Source organism: Mustela nivalis, assembly GCF_964662115.1.
Source record: "Mustela nivalis genome assembly, chromosome: 13".
NCBI lineage: Eukaryota > Metazoa > Chordata > Mammalia > Carnivora > Mustelidae > Mustela > Mustela nivalis.
The window spans coordinates 71,010,555-71,030,661 of NC_139032.1; the positions used below are offsets into that span (position 1 = coordinate 71,010,555).

General features: G+C 42.0%; 1 protein-coding gene across 5 annotated transcripts in view; it reads left to right on the forward strand.

Annotated features, from left to right (window-relative positions):
* The first annotated feature begins 12,198 nt into the window (after positions 1–12,198).
* PALM2AKAP2 (PALM2 and AKAP2 fusion) overlaps positions 12,199–20,107 on the forward strand; it is a 448,736-nt gene continuing 440,827 nt past the window's right edge. For 3 of the 5 annotated variants that reach the window (XM_082696843.1, XM_082696845.1, XM_082696844.1), the window contains exon 1: positions 12,200–12,267. In XM_082696843.1, coding sequence (XP_082552969.1) covers positions 12,263–12,267 — 5 coding nt within the window. In that variant the 5' untranslated portion in view covers positions 12,200–12,262. Of the gene's footprint in view, positions 12,268–20,107 lie in introns of all 5 variants that reach the window. The other 2 variants (XM_082696837.1, XM_082696846.1) reach the window with 2 other exon arrangements.

The window sequence follows — 20,107 nt, forward strand, 5'->3', positions numbered from 1 at the left end:
CAGACAAAGGCCTCTTCAATTTTCACAAAGAAATTGATAGTCACGTGGCACAGAAGCAAAACATAGTCTAGAACATTTTTGCCTTAGAGCAAAGAAAGTCAGAACTATTCTAAAAAGTATTGATTGTTAACATTTTATTTGGATGGGAGAATCCTATGATTTGTACGATGTTACATTTAGTCTGGTTAATTTGCAACTTTATACTGTAACTTTAATATTCATTTAAAATTGATATTATTTCAAAGACTAACCAGTACCCAAATATTTTCCCCAAGACCAGTCACAGTGTCTGAATCTGAACATCAGAGATTCACAGGATGATAAAGAGAGCTTGAAAATATGTTTGGTCCTTAATTGCCCTCCATGGAAATCTGAACCACCACAGGAGGATTGTAAGGCTGGGAGAGGTTCTGGGGTTCTTGATATCAATTTCACTTTTTAGAGCCAGCCTCTCCTTGCCCACTATTTTTGTTTAAACTTTTCAAACACTTTCTAATGTTTTGGTTTTGGAGTGCTGCACAAATGATGCTTATGAATATGAAAAAATTTAAAGGGGAAGTTATTTGTATTGTTGGAGACAAACACAGATCAAGTTCATCTTTGTAAGCTGCTTAAGCGCTCAAATTAAAAAAGAGTGCCTGGGGAAGAGTTATCTGTAGTGTTAAATAAAACCATGGGTGAAGGCAGGGGACCTGGAGAGTGGGGGAGTAGGTTTGGGAGGCTTCAAGGACAGCACGGGAGGCGGAAAGGCCATCCTTGGCAGAGTGTCTGACAATGGGACATATGTGCTTCAGGCCACCATCTTGTATATGACCCCTACAGTCAACATCTTTTTTAAAAAAAATTTATTTATTTATTTGACAGAGAGAGAGAGACCACACGTATGCAGAGAGGCAGGCAGAGAGGGGGGGGGCGGGCTCCCTGCTAAGCAGGGAGCCTGATGTGGGGCTCCATCCCAGGACCCTGAGATCATGACCTGAGCCGAAGGCAGAGGCTTAACCCTCTGAGCCACCCAGGTGCCCCTATAGTCAACATCTTTTTGACTGGGTTTTGAGCCAGTGATCTCCAGGAGAAGAAGCTGTAGGGACTGCTGCCACCTCTGAGTTCTGTGAAAAATACCCCCGTTCCCCTCCTGTCACTCATCTGCTTACAGGCCCATTAAGTACCTTGTTTTGACTTGTCTAGAAACCTATAACTCCCCTAAGAAAACTTGTACATGCCCTGACCTCTCCCCATTCCTAACAACCAACATCTTTTAAAGAAGCCCAGAGCACCCTCCACCCCCAATCTATCACTAAATGGCCATGCAGTAAACCATGTGACTCTGCAAGAAGCTATGAGACATCCATGTGTTTTGGGAAATTCAAACCCATCACTGTTGATTCCTTAAAACCAAGATTGTAAAGGGCCAAAGTTGGCCCTCTGATCCAGGGGGCTATTTACAAATTTTTAGTAGGTACACACCATTTTCTTGGGGGGGGGTCGTATTTTACATAAATATATATTTTTTTTTCTTGAGAAAATTCAGAAGAAGATCTGGATATACCAGACCTGTATTCCTACATGGTGGTAGTTGGTTGGGGCTGAGTAGAGGTTATTGCTTCTAGAAGGTATATAGATTGGTCATAGTCCCCACCAGGTCCCTATTATCACTCACCCAGCCCATTTTATCATTTAAAATATGTGTCTGTTCTGTGTATGCTGAGTTTGCAAAACTCACCTAAAACTGTCCTTGGCTATCATCTTTACCTGTGGGAATAAGTTCGGAGAAAATGGTGCAGAGAGGATAGGAAAGCAGTAGGGATCTCTGCAAACAACATTATCCTCTTTCAAAGAGTTGAGGCAAGCATTCACTCTCTGCAGGTCATACAACCGTATCCTGATCCTGACTTGGACCTTCTCACTGACTGACATTTCCTGTCCAGGTCTGCATTGGTGTCAGCCTCAGTGGACACATTGGAGATGTGGGCAGGCATATTCCCAAGAATACTGGAAAGAGGCCAAGGTATGCTTCCATTTCCCCTCTGAGAGTTCCAGGACCAAGAATATTATTAGCTCTGGGAAGCAAGGAGAGAACATACCCTTGCCCCATACCTCCACTCTACTTCTGTTTCCCAAATGTATGCCCTTGTGAAGGAGAATCAAGAGTGTGGAGACACCGCGGTACCATCTCTTTCCCAAGATCTGGACCTCAACCCAGGAGTACCCTCCCCACCTCCTGCTATTTTCAAGTTGCACTAAGTTTGTAGGAATAGAAGGAAGAAAAGGGGATGTGGGAATACATGGATTCTAGAAATTCGAGAAAGTAAAACAGGACTTATCTTTATCCTTTAAAAGTAGGTCATGTTCATATTTGGCATTTCATGGTGAAACCTGATGAGTGGCAGTGGCTTGAGTGGAATGGAAGTTAAGTTGCTGGGTGGACGAGGTCAAGAAACTGTGAAGAAAGGATTTGCACAAGACACTCGCGAGCATTTAAGCCAGTGGTATGATGATGGTATCTGGCTTACAGAGGAATTCTGGGAGTGTCAGTGAATGTGAGCACCTGGCAAAGGTAACGGGAGGGAGAGGTTATGGTTTACTTGGTTCAAAGGAAGATATTTAAAAGTTTTATCCGAGGGGCGCCTGGATGGCTCATCAAGCGTCTGCCTTCAGCTCAGGTCATGATCCCAGGGTCCTGGGATGGAGCCCCACCTCGGGATCCCTGCTCAGCCGGAAGCCTGCTTCTCCCTCTCCTGTTCCCCCTGCTTGTGTTCCCTCTCTTGCTGTGTTTCTCTCTGTCAAATAAATAGATAAAATCTTAAAAAAATAAAAGTTTTATCTGAGAATGGAGGTCTAGTGGGAAGAAGTGGCCCCTGGCTTCAGTGGCTGCCTGACCTAAATTATTGATGTTTCTACTGATGGAACGTTCGTTACCCGAAAGTCAAAGGATTTCTTATTGGGAGTAACTTACTAGTTCTCTAGACTAACGCCTAACCGAATAGCCCAATTTTGAGTACTCAGTTACTTCAGTTAACTGAGCCCTCTGACCCTATACTTTCATAGACCTCTGGAACAGTATATTGTAGAAAACTAAATTCAGTTCTTCTCAGACGTTGCTTCCCCTCTCCTAACGTCTAAGCACAGCTCTGCTGTGAGCAGCTCAGGGTATTTCATAGACCACACAACAAAATACGAGGTGTTCCTAGTCTAGAAGGAAATGACAAGCTGCTCATTTGTTGAGGTCAGAATCCTCTGGTGGCACCACCTGCAGACTCCTCTCGAACGCTCTGGCTCACTTGGTCTTCTCATCTGTCAGTGAGTTATTTGAGCAGTGAGAATCAGGTGTGATGCCTTTCTCTTGCCCACACATTCTGCACCCTGGCCTATCTCTTGACTCTCCTTTCCATGCCAACTCCGGCTGCCCTAATTTAAGACCTTATCATCTCCTGTCTAAAGGATTGCAGCAGTTTTTGAACTAGCTTTCCAGCCTTCAGGCTTGTCCACCCTGAAATCCATCATCCAAGCGGTCATGGAGAGCCAGTGCCTTGCCAACATGACACGGAAGCAATAACGTAAGACTGAGGGGGAGAAGTCCTCATGCCCAACCTCCAGAGAACACCTTCCTCCACATCACAGTATACTTTCTCAATGTCCCAGAGGGGAGGAAACCCAAACTATTTGAAACACAGAGATCATAAATTGTGATTACAGTTGAAATCAGCTGTGTCAATCATGACAATGACTCTATTTATTCTGTGTGCATCCCGAAAGTTTTGAGGAAGTAGAATTATAAATGAAGAGAGTCCGTAAATACCTTTTGCCTCGACGTTCTGTGATTTGGAGGTAAGGATAGGTATTGTGTTTGCCAGTGTCATCCTGTCCCTTAGTTAAGCTTCTGCTTAACTGCTTACCTCTGGTGACCTTTTTTAGTCTCACCTTTAAGCAGTTCCTTCAGGACCCCTTCATTGTACAACCCCACAGGGTATCGGGTATCGTTACACTGGATTGTATGTAAATGGTGCCTCTGAAGTTGAGGCATACTGCCGTCCTTCTCTTTGCCTTACATTCCAGTACATGCCAGAAATATGTAGAACTCACCCTGCTGAGTCTTGTTTATTTGTCTTTGATTTTTCTGGTTTCTCCTGGAAAATCTTTTCTTTTTCCCATCTTCCTGGACACAGAGACACAGACATGGACATGTGTACACACACACACACACACACACACACACACACACACACACAAAACTTCTGGTTAAATGTTATTCATCCTTAAAGACATAGTGTAGGCATCAGACTTCCAGCAAGCTTTTCCTGTTTCCCTACTCATCCTCACCTTTGTGATCACATCACAGTACTGTATCTCAATTTTGATTGGAAACACATCTTTCCTCCATAGAACCCTAAGATACTTAGGAGCAGACACCATGTCTCAAGCACCATTATAGCCCCAGTTCTGACCACAGTACCTGACACCATCTTTCCTTTAACCACTTACTGACCTTCCTCTCTGTGGTTCAGATTTTCCATCCCAAGCCTGACCCATTCCCAGGATGATGAGGATGGAACAATATAATTCTTTCATTTGAAAAACTCCTCCCTACCTACTGGAATGTTTTTTTTTTCCTACCCCCTGAATGGCATGAAACACAATTCTTGGCCCCACACATATGCCAAAGGTCTAGGTTTACTGAGCATTAATACCAAATGCCAATACCAATTGAGTATGAATAGTGATACCAATAAGTGAAACACTGAGAATCTAGACCAAGTTTTACTACCTCAGCATTATCTCATTCCTTTTCAAAATGTTCTCCAGCATCCAAGAGAAATAGATCTGCATACTTTCTTGCCTATCTTGTGTGTGTGTATGTGTGTGTGTATGTGTGTGTGTACTTGTGTGAATGGGTCATGTCCCTGATCCCTGAGATAGGATCAAACACTGTTATATGGGGCAGTCAATGCGTACCTAGAGAAAGAAATATTTCTATGGGAAAGACTTGGATTTGATAAAAGGTATATCAAAGAAAGTACAATTTCTTGGTGTCTTACATAAGATGATTTTTTCCATTATTTTATTTAACAAATATTTATGCAGAGACTGTTATGTGCTAGGCACTGCTTTAGGGGACATATGAGGGAACAAAATAGAAGAAGAAATCTCTGTCCCCATAGGTCTTACATTCTAATGGGTACTTGATTGCATTTGCAAAAGTAAAATGTTCTACTTACATTTCTTTTTCCTAGAGCAAAAGAACATTTTACCTCAAGAATAAATCCAAGTTTCCAATTCTCAGAAGGGAAAAATGTTTTTCAACTTTCTAATGATCTTCCTCAAAACAGGTTCCAAAAAAATGTTGAGTTTTTTCTTAGGTAGTGTAACTTTTAACATTGACATTTAATATTTGTATCAGGAGATGAGAATATTCATTGAGTGTATAGATAAGCAACCTTTAAAGATACCACCAAGTAACCAAATAACTTCTCCAGCTTCATTCAGTATGATGAATGATCGAGCTAATAGAATTTTGCTCAATTAAGTATTAGTGGCCTTATATCAAACATCACCAAGGTCTTCTGGCTGATAGCTTTCCCAATGTGCAGTGTAGCTTGGTGACACTGAACTGGCTTCTCTCCAATGTGTGGTCAAGGGACAGCTTTTCCTTGGCAAAATCCCCTTGTTGAGTCCATGGTGTCACTGGCGTTATCTCTGAGAGGTCATTGTTCATCTTCCATCATAGGTCAGACTTGGCAGTGGTGAAATAAATGTTCTTGCTCCATCTGTACATACATAATCATGGGCTGTTCTGAACACATACGTCATTTTGTGGGTGGGTGAGAGGATTCTAAAAACAAAAAACAAATAGGCCTTTTCAGCTCTTTAAAAGAAAACAATAAATGTGTTTCAGCGAGAAGGATGATTCCAGGTCAATTGTAGAAGTTTGTGTTGGCTGATGGACTAGGTAACCCCCAGAATTCCTTCCATTGTCAATAGACTGTGATTCTGAGAACCACCCATGAGCCAGAAGTCAGTGCTATTAGTGTGTTGTCTGAGCATAGTCATAAATATATAGAGAAGTCAATAGAAGGACCATGAGGGTTCTTCTCTAGAAGGTTCTCTCTAGAACCTTTGCCTGTATTTAACCAAAGAAAAGAACTCCTTGCATTTTGCCAATATCCTTCCTGTCACAGTCTATGGGCTGATTTTATAGAGCATCAGAATTACAAGAAACCATTTGAGGTGACCTATTTTTAGAGAGGACTTATTAATGGTGGAAGAAGAGTGATGCATGGAGTCTAGTAGTGCCTCCTCCATGTTCACACCAGCTCTATAAGCCAAGTGGGAAATCTACATATCAGTGAAACTCAGTAAATTATTTAATTACACTCCTCCACCCCTCACATGTATAGGTCTAGATGAACAAATACCCAGTTTCTGTTAGAGATGTTCCTTTCCCACATATCTCTAAATAGTAACATGGAAGTAAAAAGGTAAAGCAGTATGTTATGAAATATAAAAGCTACATAAAGCTCCAAAGGTCCTATTACTTCTAGGAATAGAGTTAAAATCCAGTAATGTCAGGTAAATTAGAAAACTGCCTGTTTTTATATTTTAGTGATCAATCTAATGATTTCTTTGGGTTTGTTAATGTATTTGAATGATGCCTTAAGCTTGGCAAAATGATTGTGCCTATTTTTATTCCCTTCTTCCCCCATTAGACCTTTAAAATTATAGTAATATCTCCATTAACCAAACATTAACGAGAAATGAGATGGAACAGGAGCCCTGATGCACTTTCCAAATAACTAAATGTTAGCCTAGCTGAAAGATAAACATTAACAACCTAATATGAATGGGAACATTTGAAAGCCTGTTCAGTCTTAAACACAGGTGCTGAAAATGATTATTCTGTGATGTTCTCAGGAACTACTTTGATGTAGACAACTGTCAGTTCCTACACTGAATGATTCCACATTGTTTCTGTTTTGTTGTCCTATGTCCATTTTCATATGTTTCTTCCTCATTTTTTAGCTCTTACTTCCCAAAGTCACAGTTTTACTGATCCTCTCCAACCTCTTCAAATTGTGTATTTCTAATTCTAGTGATCCAGACACCAGTTAACCAAATATACTAAGTATTATATCCAAAGTAGTCCTATTCAGAATTTTGTTTGTTTTGAATCAGGGAACACTAAGGTAACACGGTGAGAGGCATGGACCTTTTCTCTCTACTTGACCTACCACTCCTAGCCCCTAATTCTGCCTGTAGTCTGAGGCAGATCCCCAAAGCCTAGCCATGGTCCCCAGTTTAAGAATTCTAATTCTAAAGCTTATGCATTATGCCTAGATAGAAATCATGTTGGGTTTTCTCTCAGCCAGTATATTCTCTTTTTAGACCAGGAGGTTGAGGACTTTGGTTTTGTTTGTGAATTTGACTCTTGTTGACATGTGAACCCATTAAGTATTTAGCTACTCTAAGCTTCAAGCCCCACAAGACAATCACAGAATAAATAGAAAATAATGTATATGGGAGCAAGTGGCAAACTCCAGGAAAGTAGAACTTAGCCTGAGGTCCATGAAGCATGGGTGGGCTTTAGGGCATCTACAAACCACCTGATATTATGAGAAAAATGTGAGTTTGTGCCACCTTATGTTTTTCCTGGGAGAGGGGTCTACAGTTTTTCCCAGATACTCAAGGAGGTTATAACCCTAAGGAGGTTAAGAATAATAATTTATAACATGGACTTTATGATATGACTCTTTTATTTCCTGGTTCTAGACTAAATTTCAGATGGGTTAAGTTGTTAAGGTATTGACTTCCAAGTTAGAGAGGTGTTAATGTGTATTTGGTGTACTAATAGTATCTGGTAAGCTCAACTAAATGAATAAACCATTAAAGAATGTGTGTATTGGTATATCCACATAGCCATACCCTGTTACTTTTTATGCTATGTATACTACTTTACTATATTATATTATTGATATATCTATATCATTTTAAAGAATAAATAATGTCATCTAGTGTAACATTCTCATTCCATCAAAAAGAATAAACAAGTTGATCTTCACCATGTCTACACCTTTATCAGTTTCACTTCTTCAGGGGTAAAGGGATGTTGTGAAGATAGAGCTGTCACAATGTTTAGGATTTCAGAGGAAGGATGCAATGTAATAATAATATGGTGACAATAATAATTATGATAATAGCTTATTATACTGCTGTTAATTGAGTAGCTACTAAATACCAGGCACTGTGCTAGACATTTTGTATACACTGTATCTAATTTCAAACCAACCTTTAAAGATAAGCATTATTGTCCTCATTTCATAGATGAAGAAACCTATGAATTAGATTAAGAAATATGTCCCAAGTCACAAAACTAATAAGTGAGCAAGCTGGAATTTTAACCAGAGTCTTAAAGTTTAAAGTTTGGCTTTAAAGTCTGTTATTTTTTCCTGCAGTTAAATGTAGCAGATGATATGTTTGTGACTTTTAAAAAGATATAGGCCAGCCCTGTAAAATGAATTAATTCTTATTTTTCTACTGCATTTGAAAATTATATTAGTGAAGAGACTAACTTCAAACAACTTAAGGTGTACCTACAATGAAATCTGACCTTTATCTTAAAGTTGAGAGATGCCAATTGAAAGGTGTTAGGCAAGGGGACGATATGATTAGATCTTGTGTCTTTGGAAGATTGCTCTGGCTGTACAGTTAGATGAGTTGGAACTCCTTAAAATGTAACTAGAAACAAAAAAGCCAGAAGGGAGGCTGTTTTATTAACATCAGTGGGGATAGACAGGAATGAATGGGCTCTGTGACTCTTCAGGAGGTAGCCTGGAAAAATTCTGATTGACTGGATATAGGAGGTCAAGTGGAGACAAATCAAAGAAGGTGCTCAGGTTTCTGCATGGACATTTCCCTCTCTATTGTTAGGATAGTGTACAGGTTACTAGAAGGAGATTTACAGGTGAAAATGAAAAGTGCTTTTTGGACATATTGGATTTGAAGTGTTTGTGAAGATGTTACAAGGGACTTTGGATATTCCATTTTGAAGATTAGAAGAATGATGGGCATTTGAGATTTACTTTTAGAAATGAACACCCAAAAAGCAGCTAATTAAACCCACGGAAGTAGATAAAATTGCTCAGGGAGGGTATGTACGGTCAGAGGGAAAGAGAGTTAAGACCAGATCTTGCAGAACACAGAACACTAACATCTAAAAGACAAGAATCAGAGAACAGGTGCTAGAGCTATGGCAATGTGGCGTCACCTAGGACAGTTTTTCAGAATGGTAGGTGTGACCCTAGGTATTTACCCAAAAGAAATGAAAACATATGTTCACACAAAGCCCTGTACTTGAGTGTTTACAGAAGTTTATTAGTGATTGTCACAAATTGGAAATAATCTAAATATTCATCAGCTCATCAGCTGATGAATGAATAAATAAATTGAAGTCCATCTGTATAATGTACTCAACAATGAAAAGAAACTGCCTCTACACACAACACTGACTCCCAGAAGCATTTGCTAAGTGAAAGAAGACAAACATAAAAGGCTACATACTGTTTATATGACATTCTGGAAAGCAAAACCACAGAGACAGAAATCAGGTTAGTGGTTGCCAGGAGCTAGAGGTGGGAGAAGGGAACTGACTATCCAGGGACTCAGAGGAACTGTTTGGGGGTGATGGTAATGTTCCTTATCTTGATAATGGTGGTGATTACACGAGTGTATAATGTGTCCAAACTCTTAGACCTGTACACCTGAAAAGAATGAATTCTGTATATAAATCATGCATCAATAAAACCAACTTAGTGGGGGACAAAAGTAAATACAAAAAGAGTCGTCAAAATGTCAAATGCTGCTCATAAGTCAGGAGTAGAAGAGGCCCGAGACATAGCCATTGCATTTAGCATTAGAGACTCTATAGGGAATAGTGTCGGTATGGGAAAGGAAGAAGCTAGTTTGTTAAGGGTTAAGGAGTAAGAAAATAATGCTGGTTTGCCCCCAATACCCATTTTCTCCTTCTTTCGTGGGAATGGAACCCTGAATTTCTGGTTAGGCTCATGACTATGCAGAATGAAGACTGTTTTGCCCAGTCTCCCTGGAAACTGAATATGGCCATGTGACTGAATTCTAGCCAAAAGATGTAAGTGAAAGTGTCCTGAGGCAGTTTCTGGAAGCCTTCCATAAGAGGCAGCTGGCCTGCTTCCTTAGCCCTTTCTTCTTTGCTTCTTCCACCTTTGTGGTGTTTGGAATGCAGACATGATGGCTGGAGCTGGAGCAGCCACCTCTGACTGTGAGGAAGGGAGACCACAAATGACAGACCAACATTTTGGAGGAGCCTGGGTCTCTTAGCTCTTTGAGAGATATTAAACCAGTCCAGGACTGCTTATCACTGAACTTTTAAGAGGCAGACAAATCTCTTTCCTGATTGAGACTCTTAATTACTCACAGTTGAGTTTAATCCTATAAGCTACCAGAAACAAATAGGAGGTGAGGGTGGAGAGATGGCTATTATAGGCAATGTTTTTAAGAGCCTCGACTATGAAGGGTAAGAGTAAAGATAGGATGGTAGCTGGGAGGAACATGGGTTGAGGGAGGGTCTTATGATCTCCAAATTCACACCAGATTCTCTGTGAATGGAGACCTGGCAAAACCCCAGAATCTCTTTCCGCAAAACAGCCCTGTGAATATTCACTAAAATCAACTTTGTGGCTCTCTCTCCAGAGGGAAAAGAGGAGCAGTGCCTTCCCCCCAAATATTTTACACCCATCTCCTTCCAGCCCCTTGATTGTGCAGAGCTCTTTCCCATCTAGAATCACCCAGCAAGCTGGGGCTGCTTTTGGGCCCATCCCCTCTCAGGTCAGTGTTTTCAGGGGTCCTTTCCTGAACACCTGACCTTAGCAAGCCCACTTCCCTTTTATTCTCCATTGGAGTAGTTTTCTCTTAACTGCTTTGAGATATAGTTCATATACCATAAAATTCACCCAGAATGTACAATTCAGGGCTTTTTAGTATACTCACGAATTTGTGTCATCATCGTCACAGCTTAATTTTAAGACATTCATCTTGATATTTTATTTCTTAATTTTTCGAGCAGTATTTTCAGTCTGTGGTGATGTTTATTTTTCTCTTTCTCTGTGCTTTGTCTTTCTGCTTTAGCCGGTGAGCTCCACTAGGGCAGGGACTATGATGACTCTGGTTAGGGCGGCATCCTTAGCGCCTGGCAGACACCCACTGACAGAGGGACCGGGCAGCAAGACACGGTGAAAGCCTAAAGCTTTCCCGTCTAGTCTTCATTGCAGCAGGTGCAAGGCACCTGGATGGGAGCCAGGTTTACATTTGGGAAACCGTTAGGAGTAGGGAATCCTTGTGTGTGTGTGTGGGGGGGGCGTATAAGGAAGGAATATATGCCCTAGGGAGGCTTATAACTCTGGGGTGGAGCCATGGTAATTTGGGAAAACATGTTCAATGAACCTATTGTTTTCAGAGAACGAACTAGGAAAAGTAACGCTGGACAGTATCTTCCTACTAGGCAAGAACACGCAGAATATGGAGTGATAGGAAGGGCGTGGGATTGCCGAAGGGACGACACACCGCAGTAACGCGCCGCCACGCAGCTGGAGTTTTCCTTGGGAAACTCAGACCGATGCCTGCCGGGCTGGCACAATGGCGTTTCCGAACTCCGGCCTGGCCCGCTGGGGGCAGTACTTGTTATTTGCAGCGGCTAGATGCTAGATGCTTCTTTCTTTCGCAACTTCCAAGCCTCGAGAGCTGCAACCTTGCGGATGACTCAATCGTTTCCCTGAGCCCTCTGGGCTGTGCGGCCGCCGCAGCCGCCCCTCTCTCCTCCCACCGGTCCCCACCCCGCACCCCCAGCGCCTCAGTGCCGCGCCGCCCGTCCCAGGGGAGCCGTCGGCGCACCTGGCGCCTCGGGCGCCCGGGCACTGCGCGCTGGTGGCCACACCGCCCGGCGCGCAGCTGCCAGCGCGCTCCCTCCCGAAACATTTAAGTGGAGTGGCTTGTCTAGCGCCCAGCGAACAACATTATCCAATTGCTTCCCGTTTTACTCGCAGGCTGGGAGCTGAGAGAGCCTGAGCGTTCACTTTCAACCCTCAAGGGGAGGAGGGGGTGCGGGCGGGGAGGGGAGAAGCTCGCGAAGCTTGCGGCTCCACCTCGCGCGCGGCGCGGCCAGAGCGCCCGGCTCCGGCAGAGGCGAGCAGCGCCGGTGAGCCCCGCAGCAGCGCGCCGCCGGGCCGCCCGGAGCCCCGCGATGGAGTGAGTATCCCCGCGCCGCGCTCTCCGCTCGCTGCCCTGCTCTCGGCATGTTGCCATGGCGACCGCGGCAGCAGGCCGATGCCGGCTCGGGTCCCAGTCCGGGATGGGTGTTTCATTTCAGCCCAGTGTGTACGCCTGGTGTTTCTATAGCAGCAGCCGCAGGGGCTGGAGCCAAGGGGTAGGAGCCCGGGGATGCGTGGTTTTGTGCCGCTGCCTCTCAGCCAGCAGGGCCTCCGGAGGGGACGGTACTACTAAGGAGGGAGGCAGGTTCTAGGCTTCCCCATCCCTGCCCCAAGCTCCCGCTTCTCAGGGAGTTGACTGCAATAGCCATTACTTCCGATTCCTAACCATGTCAGCATTATTGGACTGCAGTTAAAAAAAAAGGGGGGGGGGGTCACTGCGGATCGGAAGCCAATGTGGTTCGGTGTGAAGCGTGTCATGGAAGGAAGGATGATGAGTTCGTGGTAATATGAGCCAGAGCGGCAATGCCCTGGCTACTAGAGACCATCGGAGGACCCCAAATAATTGATTTGTTCCTGGGGTAATTAATTGAGAAATGAGACAAAAAGGTAGGAGCAGCAGCTGGGGGTTGAGTTACCACGTTTGGCCCCGTGGGCACAGCAAGAGAGGGGTGGGGAAGAGAGGGCAGGGAGGCAAGAGGGGCGTTAACCAGAAAAGACACAATGAAGGGCTTCAGTTGTGGGTTCGAACTGGGGTTTCTTTCTCAGTCTTTGCATCTCTGGGCTGGTCCCTCAGGCTGCTGCCGCAGCAGGGCCACTGTGACAAGCGAGACGCTCCACGAAAGGGTCAATTCTGGAGTCGGCTATTAGATACTGCTCACTTGGTCAGCTTCTCTGCCTCCTCTTTTCCCACGGATACTCCCTGATGTTGGGGCTTCATGAAATCATATTTCAGCCTGGGGATAACGTCGGGTTTTCGGGTAGCAGGACCTTCATGTCAAACCCAATAAACCCTAGGTGCAGCTTTTGTCCTTCTGCGTATCTGATTGTGTAGATGCAATTTAATCCTCACCAACAAGGCTGCTAAAGCAGAAGTAAGAGACGGTGTGGCATTTTAGGAGTGAGGAGTTGTAGGTTTCAGCCCCTGGTTGAAATACCCCTTGGCTGGTATTAGTGCTATTGATTTCCTATACCAGTAACTTCTGTCTCTGAGCCTCAGTTTCCCCAGGTGTTCATTGGAGTCAAAGATGCTCTTGACGTAGTTTTTAAGCATTGTTGAGAGGATCGGATAAGCTTTCTATCTCTTCTAAAGGGCATTGTAAATTGTAAGGTGTATACAGATTTAAGGAGTTAATGATTAAGTCTTTGCGATCAGTTTGCCGGGCTTGAGTCCCTGTGCACTTTGCGGAATGACGTCAGTCTCTCTGGGTCTCATTTCTGGAAAGAGGAATAATAACTATTTCATGCAATTTTTGTGCATATTAAACAAATTGATACATATAATGGTCTTAGAGCCTAGCACAAAGAAAGCTCAATAAATATCCTCTATTATCTAAAAATATTATCTATTGTCTACTATTATTACTGTGGTCTCCAGCATTCTCCATTAACATTTTGTGGGGTTTCAGGTTGGCACCAAGCTGTTTTTTTTTTTTTTCTCCCTCCAATTTATAAAGAAACTTAATGCCCCAAGGGCAACTAAGAGTAACACAATTTTCAAGATGCCATTGTAGGTGTGGAGAAGTGACCAAAAGACATAGCAGCCTTGCATACATAGCAGAAGCTGGACAGCTTGGCCTTGGACATATTCTATTCTTTTTTTTTTTTAAGATTTTATTTATTTATTTGACAGAGACCACAAGTAGGCAGAGAGGCAGGCAGAGAGAGAGGAAGGGAGGCAGGCTTCCCTGCTGAGCAGAGAGCCCAATGCAGGGCTCGATCTCAGGATCCTGGGATCATGACCCGCATTGAAGGCAGAGGCTTTAACCCACTGAGCCACCCAGGCACTCCTGACATATTCTATTCTTATTGCCATTGTTGTTTGTTTAGACAGGGAGACTGTCCTTAATAAGAGAATGAATGTTGATCTAGCCATCACACAATGGACGCTTACGGGATACCCTGGTTGCTTGCCAGGGCAGTGACTTTCATCTCTACCATCCCACATTAGTATGCTAATGTACTGCCAATCTCCAGGATTAAAACTGGAGTGCTCAGTAACTGTGAAACAGCTTAAAGAATTTGTAAGTTTCCTTCCTCAGACCCTTCCTCCTTTCCTCTCCATCTTCCAGCTAAGTTTTTGTTCCAGGTGTGCTGATCTCCCACACTCTTCCTCTCCTATCGCAGGACCCACCTAGGAGCCACAACCAGCCTGCTTCTCTCCTGATCAACCTTTGCCCTCGTTTTCCTGTTCCCTTGTGACATTCCAAAGTCCTTCTCACCTTCCAGTTAACCTCCTGCATTTCCAACTGTCTATCTGTTCTCTGTCCCACTTCCTTTGCTTCATTAATGTAATTAACTTTTAAACTCTTTTTCTCTTCTTTCAGAATACCACCTCTTCCTGTCTTGGTTCTAACAAAATTTCTCATATCCTGTTCTTCCTCTCAATCTAAGCCCTCTCAGAATCTCATCTTAGGTAGGACAGGCTGCTTTAAATATCAGTGAGATAGGGGCTCAATTCTTCTTACTTATTGTGTTCAACTTACGTTTATGAGAAACAATTAAAAGGGGGAATAAAACTCACTTCGTCCTTTTATTTTTTCATGTAACTAACAAATATTTGTTGAGATTAGTCCTGGTCAACAAAGCAGTCATGATTCTCACCATCTGAAGTTCATAGTCTAATGAAAAGGTCGATGTTAAAGTAGTAAACACAAATGAATATATAAATGCAAAAGTATAGTAAATGCTATGGAGGGAAATGCACAGAGAAAATAACAGGAAGGGGATACAGATTAGATTGAGGTGTCAACAAAACCTCTCTGAGGAGCTGATATCTAATGTGAGATGTAAAGGATGAGTAGGAGTTGGTTAGGTGAGGAGTAGAGGGAAGAAATCCTCTAGGCTGAGAAAGCAGCATGTGTTAAGGCCCTGAGGCAGGAGAGATCCTTGGCAGGTTGGAAGAACTGAAAGAAGGATGGTATGGTTAGAGCTTTGGCAGTGAGGGGAGGATGGTTTAGAGATGTGGCTAAGTGCAACGCAGAGCCATCAACAAGCTTTATGAATGGACATGAAGATAATCACTTGTCTTTTAAAACTTTTAAGCTTACAAGTTCAGAAAGCTAAAATTAACTTTCCCACTGAAGGTATGTAAAATGGATGGCCTAGAAAATGTGTCACACCATATAAGATAAAGTGATAGTATCAAAAATCTATAAAGAACTTATCAAACTCAACACCCTCAAAATAAATAATCCAGTTAAGAAGTGAACAGAAGGGGTGCCTGGGTGGCTCAGTGGGTTAAGGCCTCTGCCTTCGGCTTGGGTCATGATCCTAGGGGTCCTGGGATCGAGCCCCGCATCGGACTCTCTGCTTGGCGGGGAGCCTGCTTCCCCCCCCCCTCTGCCTGCTTGTGATCTCTGTCTGTCAAATAAATAAATGAAATCTTCTTAAAAAAAAATAAGTGGACAGAAGACATGAACAGACACTTCTCTGAAGAAGACATCCAGATGACCAACAGACATGAAAAAATGCGCAACATCACTCACCATTAGGGAAATACAAATTAAAACCATAATGAGATAGCACCTCACACCAGTCAGAGTGGCTAAAATTAACAACTCAGGAAATGGCAGATGCCGGCTAGGATGCAGAGAAAGGGGAACCCCCCTACAATGTTGGTGGGAATGCAAATTGTTGTAACCACTCTGGAAAACAGTATGGAGGTTCCTAAAAAAATTAAAAATAGAACTGCCCTATGACCCAGCAATTGTACTACTAGGTATTTATCCAAAGAATACAAAAATACTGGTTCAAAGGGTGCACATGCACCCCAATGTTTATAGCAACATTATCAACAATAGCCAAATTATTGAGAGTGTCTAAATGTGCACTGACTGGTGAATGGATAAAGATGTGGTGTGTGTGTGTATAGTATATAAAATGGAGTATATATAATGGGATTATCTATACATAATGGTATATATATATACATAATGGAATACATAGACTTAATGGGAATATTATATATATAATGGAATATTACTCAACCATCAAAAGAATGAAATATTGCCATTTGCAATAACATGGATGGAACTAGAGTAACTATTGCTAAGTGAAATAAGTCAGTTGGAGAAAGAAATACTATATGGTTTCACTCATGTGGAATTTAAGAAACAAAACAGATGAATAGGGGAAAGGAAGGAAAAATAAGATAAAAACACAGAAGGCAAACCATAAGAGACTATTAACGATAGAGAACAAACTGAGGGTTGATGGAGGGAGGTGGATGGGTGATGGGACACCTGAATGGCTCTCAGCTGGTTGGGTGTCTGCCTCCCACTCAGGTTGTGAACCCGGGGTCCTGGGACCAAGTACTGCATTGGGCTCCCTGCCCTGCACGGAAACGGCTTCTCCTTCTACCTCTCTCTCTTTTTCTTTCATAAAGAAAGAAAGAAAGAAGTGATGGACATTAAGGAGGGCACTTGTGATGAGTGCAGGGTGTTTTATGTAAGTGACGAATCACTAAATTCTACTCCTGAAGCCAATACTACACTATATGTTAACTAAAACAAAACAAACAAAAAAAAAAAAAACAAAAACAAAAAACTTGGAAGGAAAAAAGAAGGAATATATGTTGTCATAGCCAAGCGTCAGTATACTGCAGATATGTGCAATAGGAGAAGGGGATATCAGTTTTGAAAGCAAGACCGTTTGTGGTGTGCCAGTACCTGAGAGTTCTGAATAAGCCAAAGTCACTAATTTTAAATGAATTGGAGTAAAATAAACAATGAATCTTGGAACACTGAAAAAATAAAAAATTAAATTAAATTAAAAATATAAAATTATCCCCCCCAAATAATCATTTGTTCATGAACATTATTGGTTTTAAAAAACAAGAGCATCTCAGTTGAAATAGGAAAAAATAAAGATAGCAAGCAGAGGGTCCTAACTGATTACACTTGGCTGCGCTCCTTGTTGGGTTGAGTGTGAGATCAGTGTTATATATGGGGACAAACTTTAGTATGTGCAATATTTAATTTGGTACCACACCTATAGGTTTTGCTGGACACTTCTCTAGAACACAGCCTTCCAAACAGCATGGGAGCTAAAAGGCACAGAGGATATTACATGGAACTCTTTAAATTGTTGCCATCTCTGCAAGCTTTGGGGTCTGACAACGTGGATGGCAGCCTCGGAACTGATCTGATGGGGTGTAGAAATGACATTTCTCCTCACCTGGCAGGTGCCTGCTTTCACACAGCCATACCACAGGTCAACTTTAAAGCATGCAGAGGAAATCACCAAGTATCTCAAAGAAAGTTTCTTCTTTCACATAAACAAATCAAGGCTCACGAAGGGATGAATGTGGGAAGGGTATTGAGTCACAGCTGACGTCTGGTTCTTCATATATGTCTTCATTCATGCATTCATCCATTTATCCAACAAACATGTATCGAATATTTTCTTTTTTTTTTAAAATATTTTATTTATTTGACAGAGAGATCACAAGTAGGCAGATAGTCAGGCAGAGAGGGAGGAGGGAATCAGGTCCCCAGCAGAGCAGAGAGCCCCATGTGGGGCCAGATCCCAGGACCCTGGGACCATGACCGGAGCCAAAGGCAGAAGCTTCAACCTACTGAGCCAACCAGGTGCCCCTTATCAAATATTTTCTATGTGCCAAGCACTGTGATAGGTACTGGGAGTAAATGGTGACCTGATCCTGTCTTCAAGGAACTTCCCGTTTAATCTAAATGTGACTATGGGTGCTCTATGACCTTGAATCATTTTCCTTGGCTAAGTCTGCCATCCGTTACACAAAGTGTGCCATTTCATGTGTTCAACACTTTGTAGGCATTGAAAAAATGTGTTTAAAAATGTATAAGTCTTTAAAAATTTTTTTTGGGGGGCACCTGGGTGGCTCAGTGGGTTAAGCCGCTGCCTTCGGCTCAGGTCATGATCTCAGTGTCCTGGGATCGAGTCCCGCATCGGGCTCTCTGCTTGGCAGGGAGCCTGCTTCCCTCTCTCTCTCTCTCTGCCTACCTCTCCATCTACTTGTGATTTCTCTCTGTCAAATAAATAAATAAAATCTTAAAAAAAAATTTTTTTTTGTTGGAAGTATTGTTTGCTTTTTACAACAATTAAAATGTTTGGGGGCTTAGTTTATGAAATAAACCCCCTTTTCCTTTCTTTTTCCCCCAAGGCTTAGTCCTTGGAGCCTTACTGTGAACAGTTTGGAGGTATCCTTCCAGATATTTTCCATGCAAAGCAAGTAGAGTTGGAAACACATACTGATAGAAGTTTAAATACTTCCTTTTATATAAATGAAATCATACCACATATGTTGTTCTGTAACTTGCTTTTTCCTCTAAATATATCACACATACTTTTATATATCAATATATACATACCTATCATGTATGCTTTTATTAGCTGATTAGCATTTACTTTTGGAATATAATTCATCAGTCTCTTTTGATGAAGATTTGAGTTTGTTGCCACTTTTTTTTTTGCTATTAAATGCAGTGTTGCAGTGAACATCTTTGTACATTCTGCAAATGAATCTATATCGTGCTTTCCAGAAATGGAATTGCTGAGTGAGTGAATATGCATATTATGAATTTTTCTATATATTGTCAAAGTGTATCCAAAAATGTTCTATCACTTTACATTGCCACCAGTTATGTGTGAGTCCCTGTTTCCTCAAATCCTTGACAATCCTAGCCACCTTATATATTTATATCTGAGTAATACATTTATATTTGACTCATCTGATTTTATGTAACCATTCTATCAGTGGTCACCGTCTTTGCTTTTGCCTCACTGGACTACTTGTCATTTTTTTTCAGAGAGCACTAGGGAGCCATAAAATACAAACAACAAACTGGAGTTAGGAAGAGAGTGAAAATGATTTACAAAGGGAAAACTTAAAATACCTAGTTAACTTTAAGAAGTGATCAAGTAATTTTTTTGTAGAGTTTGTTGTCAAATTTTAACTTTATTGAATGAATTCTTATTCCTATCATTAAGGAAATCAGAGTATATCACTTAGCATTTACCATTTGTTGCAGTTATACTGTTAGTTAGATTGTTAGATTAGTTAGTTAGATTGTTAGTTACATTTTCAAAGTTTTTAACTTTGGCAATTTTGAATTGTAAGCCAAATTCTCACAGTTCAATCAACTGAGCACCCTTTATGCACTGGGCACTGTTGGAAGCACTGAGAGTAGAGCAGTGAATCAAACTGAAAAATGTCCTTCCTTCACAGAACTTATATTTCATAGAAGAGATACAGTGTGTATCTACATTAACATCAGGAAGTGATAAATGTCGAGACTAAAATTAAAACGCATGAGGAGACTGGAAGCTGATGAGGGAGGTTAATTGATGATCGGATAGTCAGGAGACAAGTTTCTGAGTGGGAAAGCTTGGAGAGAGACTTGAACAAAGTGAGGAAGTGAGCTGCGGGGAAGGAAGACCACGCTTTGTGGACTTAGAGTTCGTCTTGAATCTGGATAGAGTCAAGGTCACCACCAGCCCCTTCCTCACTTGCATCTTCCTTCAGCATTTTGTGATGACTTAGTGTTTAGTGGGGAGGTACCGTTTTCAAACTATAACCCAAGAGTGTTATATTCTGGATGCCTTTCTGTTTCTTCTATGAACAAACAGATTGACTCCTTGTAAAATTAAATTCATGTATATCCCCCTTCATAATTCTACAA